Source organism: Thunnus thynnus, chromosome 15, assembly GCF_963924715.1.
Source record: "Thunnus thynnus chromosome 15, fThuThy2.1, whole genome shotgun sequence".
NCBI classification, from domain to species: domain Eukaryota; kingdom Metazoa; phylum Chordata; class Actinopteri; order Scombriformes; family Scombridae; genus Thunnus; species Thunnus thynnus.
Window position 1 is genome coordinate 18849132 of NC_089531.1, and position 13399 is coordinate 18862530.

General features: G+C 38.6%; 2 protein-coding genes across 4 annotated transcripts; one reads left to right on the top strand and one right to left on the bottom strand.

The window, feature by feature from the left end:
• Positions 1-1880: 1880 nt before the first annotated feature.
• LOC137197759 (kelch-like protein 7) lies at positions 1881-9920 on the bottom strand. 3 transcript variants are annotated; one of them, XM_067611164.1, is made up of 14 exons: positions 9800-9882; positions 7474-7572; positions 6650-6755; positions 6439-6541; positions 5789-5882; positions 5440-5564; positions 5070-5245; positions 4347-4521; positions 4030-4172; positions 3448-3688; positions 2995-3196; positions 2635-2732; positions 2299-2482; positions 1881-2075 (listed from the first exon to the last, which is right to left on the bottom strand). In XM_067611164.1, the coding sequence occupies exons 3-14, from the start codon at positions 6752-6754 to the stop codon at positions 1979-1981; spliced, it is 1743 nt and encodes a 580-aa protein (XP_067467265.1). In that variant the 5' UTR covers position 6755; positions 7474-7572; positions 9800-9882; the 3' UTR covers positions 1881-1978. The 3 variants fall into 3 exon arrangements, with proteins under 3 accessions (XP_067467265.1, XP_067467263.1, XP_067467264.1); XM_067611162.1 differs by lacking the exon at positions 7474-7572 and having other exon boundaries at positions 9800-9920; XM_067611163.1 differs by lacking the exon at positions 7474-7572 and having other exon boundaries at positions 6650-6839; positions 9800-9862.
• Positions 9921-10169: 249 nt separating this feature from the next.
• On the top strand, positions 10170-13326 carry si:ch73-345f18.3 (uncharacterized). The gene is made up of 4 exons (XM_067611169.1): positions 10170-10361; positions 10895-10973; positions 11184-11405; positions 11519-13326. Exons 1-4 carry the CDS (start codon positions 10308-10310, stop codon positions 11914-11916), a joined length of 753 nt encoding a protein of 250 aa, XP_067467270.1. The 5' UTR covers positions 10170-10307; the 3' UTR covers positions 11917-13326.
• The last annotated feature ends 73 nt before the right edge of the window (positions 13327-13399 follow it).

The following is a 13399-nucleotide window of genomic DNA, read 5'->3' on the forward strand; positions in this document are numbered from 1 at the left end:
TTTTCCCCATTATATATAATGTGGAGTGAAAACCTGCATTGTGTAATGATATCCTCCTTTAAACTGTTAAACAAGAACTGACTTCTGTATATTATAATAAAGTCTCCCTTTATGGTCTGTATCTCATTCCTTCTGCCAGGCGTTAATTGTGGCTGTTCTAATTAATGATTGATTAATGATTTAACACCCATATGAGCAGGGGCACAACAAAACTGCACTTCTATACTCATCTTTTGTAATCTTAAAAGCATAACATGAATTTCTATCATAAGATCTTCTCTGACTGTTTGCTTTGATGACAAACCTCTGAGAGCTGCTGCTGAGTCTGAGCAAATGACTGTTTTTGAAACAGAATCTGGGAGAATCCATAGAGGAACATTACTTAAAACAACAGATGGACTGTAGTTTTACTCTTTGAGACCCATCTTTCCTGCAATCTTGCCTACGGTATAATCCATCCAAAACCTCTGTCATCAACCTTAGCATTCACTTAAAACCTCAGTGGTGGGGTGTTCCTTTCCACATCCTTTTAGTCGAACCCAATAGTTTCTCTTGTCTAAGATGTAATGGCAACTCACCAGCTTCTACTAACAGAGCATTTATTGGAGTTGTTCTCATAGCCTCTAAACATAGTCTTAATGCTCTGTTCTGAACCCTGTCCAATCTTTGTAAAATTGTTTTACATACTTTACATACTTAACCATATTCTATACATCTATAATCAATAGTGGATCTTATTAGTGCCCAGTATATATTTAACAGTGATAGTTTATCAGCCCTCCAGTTATATTAACCACATACATTCCTCATGAAGTTTAAAGCTCTTACATTTTGTTTGTATTTGTTTTATATGAGAATTCTACATGGTCTTTTCATCAAACCATAACCCTAAATATTTAAATTCTGGCACTCTCTCAAAAGGTTGTCCTTATAGATATAAGTCGATGTTAATTGGTGTTTTCTTTCATGTAAACAACATAAAACATGATTTAGCAACCGAAACCTTGAAACCTGTTGTATGACCAACTTTCAACAATCTGTAAAGCACTTTGAAGATTTTTAATCACAATTAACATTTCTCCCTCTTTTCCAGATTTGCCCCATCATCTGCATATAATGAAGTACTTATATCTCTATTTGCATCCCTAAATGTATCGTTTATCATAATATTAAAAAGGATAAGGCTAATTACACTTCCATGAGGAATTCCATTTTCTATTTCAAACTCACTAGACATATCTGATCCCACTCTCCAATACCAAGCTGACTCATTTTAATTAGTAGCCCTTCTTTCCACCGTCTCATAAGCCTTTTTGATATCTTAGTATATGACAACCATTACTTATTTCATATGACGAGGTTTTTCAACATCATTACTCATCTTCACTAAAGCATCTATAGTAGATCTACCTCTATGGAATCCACTTCGAGATGGGCTTAGCAGTCCTTTATGCTCTAAAAAGTAATCTAGTTTTTTCAGCATCATCTTTTCTATTAATTTATATAAATGTCATGTTAAAGCTATAAGTCTATAGTTATCTGCATTACCTGGATCCTTACCTGGTTTAACCATAGACAATCAATGGACTTAACAAAAGTAAGTATCAGAGCACTTTTCCACCCACTAGGGAGTTTTCCTTCATTCCAGATCTTGTTGAACAAATCTAAAATAACATTAAAAATATTATCAGGTGAGCGTTAACCTCCTGAAAATGGCTTTATTAGTAACATTAGTGGAGATGTTTGAGACTTTCCATTCACTAGATCTTGCTAAATGAGCACTCACCAGTGTAAGATCTAACCTTGTGATCACATGTTAAGCCTTGTATCACTTCCGTTATTCAAACAATAACTTGTCCATTTTTTAAAAAAAATACTTTTTATTTAGTTTAAACAAGGCCACAATGCACAATACCCCCCCCCAACAGCAGCTGTAGGCATGTCCATCCCACTGCCGATGTTCGTTACTTGTCCATTTTTATTTATTTATATTTTTATTCAATCCGTGTGTGTCGACCAGACAGATCAGGCAGTTGGTGAAAGGATACGCTTGTACCTTCCTGCAAGTCACCCACCTGGACACAGAAAAAAACTGATTTAAAAACACGAAACTGGAATAAAAAGCACTTTGCAAAGAAATCCAAACTAAATTCAGAGTTTATTTATTTCATTTATATCAAAGATATTGAGATACTAGTTACTGTTACTGCTACATATTAGCAGCAACAAGGTGTCAACGCCTATTTTTTGTGATATTAGTTTTATTTGACTAATATTGAGTCAAGTTGGTACACAAACCTGTCAGTGTTAGTGTGGTACTCCAGGACATGTTCGAGCCGCCCGACCTTTTGAAACCCCGCCAGCACATAGATGGTATCACCCACAGCCTCACACTTCACCGTAACACCTCGCCATGGCATCGCTGAGGCAGCACGCCACTCATTACTGGCGATGTCGTAGTACTCCACCGAGTCCAGATCACCTAGAAAAACACACAAAAGCAGATAGTGAGTTTCTTTATATCACGTCTCTGTACTTACACACAGAATATTATGACTACAGTGGCCACTGGTATTAATAGTACTGCGTTACTCATTATCATTGTAGCACTTGTAGTAATATTTGTATTATTACCCAGTGCCCCCTGCCCTCCAATAGCATAGATCCTGTTGTTGACCACCACCAGCCCGTGGTTCTTCCTGGCCACTCTCATCCCACACAGCTTCTTCCATCTGAGGACAGAAAGAGGGAGACAGAGGCAGGTGAGAAGACAAGAAAAAGATCTGTTAAAATGTAAAATTGCAGTGTAACAGAGAATACACACATGCAGCAATGCAATAAGAACAATACGTGAATCACTGCTTGTATCACTGTCATGTAAAACTCATTATTCAAAATTTGCTAATATGGTAAAGATTTCCCTTTCATCCTTACATTTTTTATATTACGTCAGAGTTACCTTCTTACTGTGTACAGTGTATTTCTGTGACTCACTGTTGTGTGTTGGGATCATAGACCTCACAGTTGTTGAGGACCCTGCCAGAGACATTGTTGCCCACAGTTCCTCCACAGACGTAGATGAGCCCGTTGGCCTCCACTGAGCCGTGCCTGTAGCGGGCCCTCAGCATGCTGGTTTTCACCTGCCATGACTCTGTCCTGGTGTCGTAGCACTCGAAAAGGTCCAGGGCTGAGCTCCCTGCAGACACACGCATACAGTACATAACATCATGACTAAATATGTTCAAAAGTAGGAGGTATTTCTCCCATAATGAATAATCAACTCTCCTATATTTCTGGCAGAATTTATCTTTTTTTTGGCAATTCAACTTCTCAAGACTTGGAAGATATCAATTCAAAGTTTGCTACTTTTTTCTTAACCAAACCAAACTACAAACTTTAGTTATCCAAGCTATAAGCTCCTAGGTCCCTCATATTCCCTGTTCTCACCCATTCCAGATCCCCCGGATGTGTAGATCTTGCCCTGGGCGACGCAGGCAGCCAGGCTGTCACGAGGTGTGGGAGGACCTGGCTTGGAGTACCGGCTGTCTTTCAGGATGTTGTAGCAGTCCATACGTTTAATGGGGAAGAGCTGTGAGCCACCCAGGATGTACACCACATTGTCACAGAAGACGGCTGTAGCGTCCCGGCGCTTCTCGAAGGGGCAGCGGATGTCTGTCCAGCTGGAGTCCTGCATAAAAACCAAGACTGACACTTGACCACTGGCAAATATGATTAGACTAGACTTAACTATACAAAGCTATGCTATATTGTTGTTTGTGCAATATACAATCCATACAGGGTGAGATACTTATACTGTCAACTCATAATCTGAGAAAATTAACCTTAATTTTCACTTGCTAACAGTGAGCACTTTTAAGCTCAAAAGTAGTAAAAAATTCTCTCAACTGACACCCCAAATTGGAGTTTTTCAGTTTCACACTGAAGTATGCATAAGGGTATATATACACCCAACATTTGCTGACTTGACAGCTGGTGGGGGTTTCTTTGATTGTACGTGCAAACAGGTACCTTAGGGTTGAAGTAGCGGCAGGATTTCAGCTGGGAGCCTCCAAACAAGGCGATTTGGTAATTGTGCTTCTTGCGTCGTGGGCGGCTGCTCTCTCCCAGGTCCTCCCGATCCTCCAGAGACAGTAGGTGGTAGTGCATAGCACCTGGGACAAAAGCACAGGCTGTTTTTGACCCTAAAACTTATCAAGTTTGAATGTTTATTTTTTTGTGTTTCTTCACATGAGAATGATACAATCAGTACTATATATGTTATTATGTCTATAATTATATGTATGTCCATATGTTTGTGTGTATGGATTTTGTCTCTTTCTACGCACTGGTGACCATCTTGAGGCACTGTGGGTTTTCCTGGATGAGAGGCTCGGCCTGCACTGTCCTGGACAGAAAGGTGTTGGAGACCAGGGGGAAGCGAACACACCCCAGCACCTCCACCATATACTGCTGTCTGTTACACACATCGTACTTCAGCCAGCGCACCGCTGCGTCATAAATCTACAAAATACAACAATAAAACATGGATGAAAATATTACTTACAAGGGATATTCTCTCTAGCAAAATCTATTGCTCAGGGTGTCCTAGTTGAAAATTCACTCTCCTGTCTCTCTAGGTTTTGAACAGTCTGATGGCAAAGCAAAAAACTTGATATAATTTTGCTGGTTTATGGCTAAAGGTTACCGCATAGGTCAGAAAAATACAAAGTACAAGTGCTTTACAGCAGATAATAAGAAGGCTGTTTGCAGGCCAATTCTCTATTGTTAATTTTGCTTTGTTGTGAGTAACCCTATTTATTTGGTACAAGCTTGTTCAAAATAAGCATTATTTGCACATATTACTTTTCTAAAAAGAGTTAGGGACTTATTCTCGTGCTAATTCCCCAATCTTTGGTGAAGTCCTGCTGAAATAAAACAGTAATACTGGGAGATTTCTGCAAAAAGGTGGATTTTTTGGTTCTTAAGTATGTTCTTTAAAATTATAGCACAAAATAAATCAAGCATGTAGTCAAAGAATGTTGTTGTGTGTATATATTATAGATGTGTACCTGGTCCTCAGCACGGACAGCGAGTTTGTCCTGGTGCAGTAGATGTGTGAGCTGTGTGACGTGCAGTTGCAGGAACTCTTCCAGCTTGTAGACTTCAGTGAAGTGGAGCTGGGAAAAGTCCTCTGCTGCTGCCTTGAGCTCAGGACAGTCCATACAGTCTGCCAGGGCTGAGATTCCTGCAGGAGGACAGAATAAGCAATGAGTAATGAGTTTTCCTGCCTAGCCTTAAAAAGCATAACTCGCTCAGCTGGAATTCATCAGCCCTTAGTCTATGTTTTAATTAATAACTGATGCAGGTGACTCAATAACTTAATGCTCAAAGGGCTCAGGAAGTGATACAAGAGTTACTTAATTGTATTTCAGTTCTCACCCAAGCAGTTTGTTGCATCAATCTGTCCTTTGAGGAACTCCACACACATTTTCTTCACTGGCTCAATCTGGTACTGGTTGGCTGCATCCAGCAACGACTGGACATTACTGCTGTTCACTGAAATCCTGGCACACACATACTTACCTTACCATTAAAAGTCAATACTGAGGTGGTTCTGGTGAAATCATAACACAAAGTGTCAAGACAGGTGACAGCAGCAGCTGGAACAGGTGGATCTTCTGTAAAGTTTAGTGACTTTTCTAAGCAATTATGATTCATAGTATTTTTTTTAAATAGAGGACAACACTAACCACCACACCTGCGCTCTACTTTTAGCCAAGGTTCTTACCTAGCTGTGTAGATAAATTCAATCAACAGCTCAATGATCTCAGGCTCAACACTCCTGAGTTCCACCTCATGGGATATCGACTCCATCATTCTGGCTAGAAGTAAGAGAAAAAGCTTAGAATTCATAGGAAATAAACAAATCCAACAATATATGGCAACATGAAATGAAATGGTTTGAAATTTTTCCTGGTTTGCGTGGCAACAGTTTTGGGAGAACTCCATTATTAATAAAGTATAATCATATATCATGATTTTGGTTTATAAAATTAATCATTTTGGTAAATTGGCCATAATCAAAGATTCTGCTTCTGTGTCTGGAGCTAAAATTATATTATTATAAAAGTTCAGTATCTTAGATTATTAAGACTAGTAATGATGATTACATTATCTAAATACATTACAGGGGTTTTACGTGAGGTTCATGGTTAAAGTTAACTTTGTTTCTTTTTGCATCTTATTCAAATCTTAATATTAAAACAGCACAGATTTCAATATTTTAGAATAAAGGTGCTCATTTTGAAGCATTTTTTAAACACATCCCTGCATCTGTGATATAATGTTCTATCAGAAATCACATTATCTCCAGCAGCAGAGGCAATTTCCTCACTGTAGTTGTCCATTGGGGCTCAACGTACAAAATATCACACTTACTTGTGAACATGAGGCTGAAGAAATGGCTGGCAGCAGCCAGCACCACTCTGTGGGCAGAAATTTTTTTCCCCTGAACTACCAAGGTCACGTCACAGAGGGTACCCTGATGAAAACACACACACAAAGTGTCAAGACAGGGTGGAGAACATACATCTACAAAACTGTATGCTCAAGCACAAATAACATAAGCAAGGTATTCTTACAGACTCACCTGCTTCCTCATGTTGTTTATGACACTCATGATGCTGGACAGCTGTCTGGACTCATCTGTGGTGTCACACTTCCTCTCGCTCTTCATCTTGGAACTTGACACCATGCTTGTAGTTTAACAAAAGGAAGTATCAGAGCACTTTTCCACCCACTAGGAAGTTTTCCTGTGTTACAGATCTTGTTGAACAAATCTTAAATAACATTCAAAATATTATCAGGTAACTGTTTTATGTATTTCATAACATAATTTATTGTGTCCAGGAGCAGTATAACCACTAACAGCCAGGGTACTTTTCAGCTCAGAAATTGTATATTCTAAATCCAGACAAGAATCCACTCTATCTCTGATCCTGTTCACTTCAGAGTTTTCTCTTAATATCTCTTTTCCTCTGTGCCTGTCCTCAAGATGGTTTCCACTGTGGACACTTGCAAATATTTTCCCAAGCAAATTATCCTTTTCCTCATAATTATCCATAATTGTTTACCATCAACTAGAACAGGAATTTGTACAGATACTATTTTCCAACTCATTTTCTTTAACATTGTCCATACTCTTTAATTGGACTTCCCCTCTTATGCTTGAGCAAAATTGCCTCCACGTTTTTCTTTGTTCATTTAATAACTTTCCTAACCTTGGCTCTCTTTCTTTAATGCTGCACAATTGAAGGTTTGAGGTTTCACACAATCACCCACGTCATTACCACATGTTCAGTTACTTTCATTTGCAGTCACTAGTTTACATTTTACATTGTTTTGTCATATTGCTAGTTGGTTGAATTAAGTTATATGAATGTATTAATTAGTTTCTCTTGGGCTTTGAGTTACCTGGCTGCTGAATTCTCCTTCCTGGTCTGACAGAAGATGGGGCTGAGGGTGGAGCCTGGTTTTATGCAAAGGCCCAAGCCAAAGACCAGACCAAGACCTCTGACAGCATGGAGGATAATCAGGGTTTCAGTTATTGTCTATGTTGTCATCCTCTGTGTGTGTTTATTGGCTTGATTAGCTAGTACATAAACATCTTGTTTCGTTAGCCTTATTTTTCAGTAGAGTTATGTTTTGTTGATCTCTTTTTAAGGACCCTATAACTCTGTTAATTCATTTGCTTTTATTTGTTTTGTTGAATAATTTTTGGGAAAATAAACCCAACTTTTGAACTCCAAACCTGTGTTTCCTTGTGCCTTCCCTGCTCAGTGCACGACAGTAATCAATAACATTTTCTTGATTTAAATTCTTTCTCACCATTTTAAAAGCTTGATTTCGTACTTTTATGGCCTCGCTACACTCATCATTCCACCAAGGTACAACTCTCCTTTCACCACATATTTTAGTCGTTGGAACATAGATTGATTGTGTATTTATTATCATATCTGTAATTGTATCTGTGCATTCATCTTCCATGTTTATACTCCTTCCTAATTCTGCACAGTATTCCTTAAATTCATCCCATTTAGCTTTAGGAAAGCACCATCTACTGTGAGAACCTTTTTCCTGAAAATGCCTTTATATTTAAAGAGCATGAAATTGGGACGTGATCACTACCAATAGTGGAGATGTTTGAAACTTTCCATTCACTAGATCTTGCTAAATGAGCACTCACTAGTGAAAGATCTAAGCTTATGATGACATTTCTGTTCATCCTTGTACCACTTCTGTTATTCAAACAAACCAACAAACTATCATCTATCAGGTCTGCAATCACTTGTTCATTTTTATCTGTTTCACTGTTTCCCCATAAATTGTTGTGAGCATTAAAGACTCCAATACATATTTCTCTTTTGCTATTCTCACCTGCTATTTCATGGAACATTTCCATAGTTAGTGACTGGCATGGATTATAAAAGTTAACAAGCTTAATTTTTCCTTTTGGTCTGCATATTTCAATAACCACACATTCATATTTATTTGGACAGGATAATTTCCTAAATATTGCACATTCCCCACCTTTTTTAATGTTTCTATCACATCTCACTGAAGTATATCGTGGTATTGTAAAGTCTACATGTGGTTTTAAACAGGTTTCTTGAACACAAATTGCATCTGATAAAACATCTAGTCAATAAACCTACATTTTAAACTCTTGACCATTTGCAATTAAACCTCTAGCATTCCACTGAAGAATGTGGATTACCATTATGATATAGATCACTACTTTCAAAGGCATCACAGTTCAGTGGATTGAGCATTTCATATATATTGTATCTCCTTCAGTGTTTGTGATCCCTAAATACTGTAGTTCCTTGCTGCATCAACAATTGTATCAATTCATGCCCTTCCATCTTCTTGTTGGAGAGCTATAAAAGCCACTTTGCAGATAAACTCAACAAAGTTAAATCTACAAGTTAAGTCCCCTCCTTGACTCTTGCACAGTGTTTGCTCTCCTTACTGTGGGAGATTTTCTTTCATGTATTTGACTGAGGCTCTCCGTTTGTTTTTCTGTTATTTTCTTGTTTACTCATTTACTTTATTTGATGCTTCAGCATATGAAACCTGGTTCATAATTTTGTATCTTTGTACGTCTCTCACAACACAGCCTTTAAAAGCGGCACTGTGTTCTCCTCCACAGTTGCAGCACTTCACTATCATTTTCTGTCAAGTTCTGACACAATGTCTTATTATTAATGATATTGATAGTAGAGCACCAGATATTACAACTATTTTGGCAACTGCACCTGGAATGTGTGTCTTGACTTTTTCTTCATTAATCTTTTTCTCGTCCAAAACCTTTCTCTGTTGTTCTGCATCCTTTGCAAATGTTAGTAGTCTTCTGTTGTTCAAGTATTTTGCAAACATAACTTTCTGGATCTCCTTTTCAATTGCCTTTGTGACTTTTACCGAAGTGAGGGGACTACCATCTTTGTTCACCACAATGATTGCTTTCCATTCTTTATTTTGTTCTGTGCTATTTCAACATTAGTTGTAGGCCTACTGCTTGAGGCCCTGTCTGAGGATTTCACCCTTTTGACATTGTCATCAGAATCCTCACTTTAACTACTGGATATTTCAAAGTTAGTCTTTTTCCTCCTTTTCTGGTAGTGGACCTGATACCAGTCCATTCCACTGTAATCACAATCATCATCTAAATTCTCTGCCATGATTTCTACATTCAAGCCACAAATGTTGCAAATCCGCCAAACCTTTCATAATTCCTCACCCTCTGTCCACGCTTCTCCACCTGCCAGCCAATCCCAAAGAGGCCAATCCAGGTTGTAGGGTCTTCTTCTTCTACGGTTTTAATTCTGGTTGAATATACTCGCTTTCGCCCTCTACCGACACACCTGTCACATTACAAATTGACCTGCAGGATTGCGAAACTGATTTTTTGTTCTTCAGCAAGGTTTATAGATCCAGTGAGTACGTTTTGCTGTTCAGAACAAAACATTTTGGTAGTTTGTGTCTATTAGAATAGCAGATGTCTACATTTAATTCTACCATCAAGGCGCTAACACAGCTAATGGCGACAGCAGTAATTTACAGCTCACCTGTAGGTGCACCTGCCTGTCAGGTGGGCAATATTTCATGTCTGCACAGTAATCTTAATAAAGATAACCAGGAAGAAAAGTTTTTCAGGAATCTCGTGACGCTGACGTCACGCGGAATGCGGATCGTATTGTCCGAGATAATTGACCTGAAAACAAATTGAGACCTCAGAGCTTCAGAAAATGCCCCGTTTTCTCTGCTGTTGCTGCTTCTCAAGTGAAACCTCCGGCAACGAGGTAGGTGTTTACACTGTATTCAGTTATGTGTTATTGACTATGAGATTATAAAGTGTTTCCCCTCGAGTTCATGCAGGAAACTTGATCACTACGTTGCTTCAGTGAGTTTACTGGATTACTAATAGCCCAATTTAATGTAAGTATAGTGAGAACGGCAACCATTATAAGCCTTTAAAGCATGCTTTACAGATGTCACAGGGGGGGGAAAACCTCGAAACAGTGATTAATGTTTCTTTGAAGATTAAAAATTAAATTTAATCTCACTGATCTGATACAAAGTACAATGATACAAAAGGAGAAGAGCACATAGGCCATAGGTGATTACACTGTCTTCATAAAGGCAATGTGAAACACACCATACTCTAAAAAAGAGTATTTTGTTGTAGATGTGAATCATAAGTACCAGTTTGGTGTTATTACATGGATCCAGGTAAACACAAGCACACAATTACTGCTTTATGTCTCTTTTTGGAAAGTGCCAGTAAAAATTATATGAAGAAAAGTCATTTTCAGGCTCCCTTTGACCTTTTCAGAGGCAGCCTCTCCTGCAGCCCACACCACCTGAACTGAAAGAACCTGAATCAGCCAGGAAGACCCGGCCAGCACACAATGGTACATCATCCGTCACTAACTTATATTTTCATATTTTCATCTTAACAACTGATTCTGCTACACAGCCATTTAAATGTTGTATATCACCTGAGACATGTTTTGTTTGTAAGTGTGTATTCTGCATACTCCTTTATATTCTGATTTTTTTTTAACACTACATGTGGCGGTGTTGAGTGTCTATGATGTGATGTTTCTTTTTTCTCCTCCCAGATGCACAGACTGTGAGGCGGATCGGCAGGCTGGTGATGAGGAGGGTGTGTGTGCCAGAGTTGGACCAGAGGTTTTCAGACATGGCTGAGACCTTCAATGAGCAGCAGCAACACTATGAGTCCATGACCCAACACATCGGCAACCTGCGAAGGAGTTGCAACTGTACTCAGGGTGACAGTCTGGCTATATCTGAATGTGTGGGGATGATCAGAGAGGAGCACAGTGAGTGACACAAACAGAGGTCATATTGCTGCTCAGAGCTCCCAGGTTGCCATGTCTCAATTTTCTGTTTCCTTTGTTTCTCTCTTTCAATGTCCATCTCTTTTTGTGTTTAGAGGCAAAGTACAGGATCTCCCTTAAGATGAAGGGCTACGACTTCTCCCTCTGTGTGATCCCTGTGGGGTCAGAGGGTGAAAGCGAGGAGGAACCGATGTCTCCTCTTCTGCGATTAGCTCAGGATGAACTGAAGGGCACTTCAGAAAGCGCCAAGGCCACCATCTCGAAGGGCACTACTCTGCAAGAGCTGATCGGCTGGCTGCTCCGAAGCAAGGATCAAATGGCTGAGCAAGTGAAGGGGGCAGCAGCAACTTACCAGGAGCAAGGAAGACTGAATGAGAACCTGGAAGAGAACATGAAGGAAGTGAGGAGGGCGAAGGAACTGTCGCTGAGTTACAGACAACAAGCTGGGGAAGTCCTCACTGAGGCTGCAGAGATAACAGGGACTCTTCTGTAGTTCATACACATTTTGAATACTTCAGCTGAGTCCACCAAGTGCATTACAAGTATACAGGATACAAAGATTATACACATTCTTTGACACTTGTGGGTAGAATAAACCACTGCCTGCACCACTCAGCCAAGGAATCAGGAAAAAAAAAGTCCATTTATGCATCAAAACTGCAGCCCATCTCTAGGATTAAAACGTATATTGGGTCCCTACTTCTGAAAACAACATCAGGATTGTTAGTGTCAATGTTTCAGAGTCGATAACGAGACATGCACACACAGAATGCCATACACAGGCCGTTTCAGCCTCTTGTATTATGTTTGTTATAAGGACATGAAGACAATTGAAATAATATCAGAATTTTTAATCATTTTTAAAATGTTTTATCAACATCTTAAAAAAAAAAGCGTGTATGTATTTTCTTGAATATGTGAAATGTAACCAGCTAACAGTAGGGGGCATCGCACACTCACTTTTAAATTCTAATATTGTAGTTTTTTTTACTTGTATAAAAATTCCTTGTGTCAAAAAAATATTATTATTAATATCACTGTTATTATAGAATTTTGTACCAATATAGAAACTTTTATTTTTGCAGAATTTGCCTCGAGGAATGACTATTAATTGGCGTCCTGGATGCACAAGTATTCTGGTTGTGACACTAGATTAGTACATTTCTTCCATGATAGTCTTTGCCTGCCATAAAACAGGACGCAGCCTCTTACAGCAGCAATGAGAATTTAACTGGAGGTTTTATTCTGATATTGTGATTGTAATTGCATGTAGAGTTTTGTTATTGTAAGATTCAAATTGAGCAGATTGTCGGCTTGTTTTCCACAGAAGCTCCACTGCTTTTATTAACTGATTAAAAATAGCAGTTTTCCAGCTGCTGTTAATGTGAAAGCCAACAAACACATGATCATATGCCATCTTGATAATTAATTTTGGAAAATCCATTGTTACAGAGGTCATTGTCAAGTGGCCATGCATTATTTATCTGGGAGATACAGTTTTAGAGCGTTGCTTTTGCCTTAAGCTTTACAGATTAATTTGGTATGGACTGTGGCGGATATAGTGAGTAAGAAGAGAGAACATTGAGTTGTTTTTCTTGCAATGAAAATGTTTGGTACAAATAAGTAAATTAATACATATTGTAAATTTAATTATTTAGCTGTATGCATGTTTAATACAGGCAACCTATTCATGTCCTTTGTTGCTTTGTTTAGATCACCCTATGTTATTACATGTTCAAAAAAGGATTAATTGTCTATGTTCATAATTAAGAAATTAATTATTAAGAATAAAACATAATTCAACTGTGGTTTAAATGTTGCCTTATAATCGATTATTTTTACACTGCAATCAATTGCCAAATGCCAATAAATGTCTTATTTATGTGATTCATTAATAGCATGTTTGGTAGACCACTCTGCTGCTGTCAGCTGTCAAAGAGCAGTGAATGACCGTGACAACCTACGCTGATCGTGGA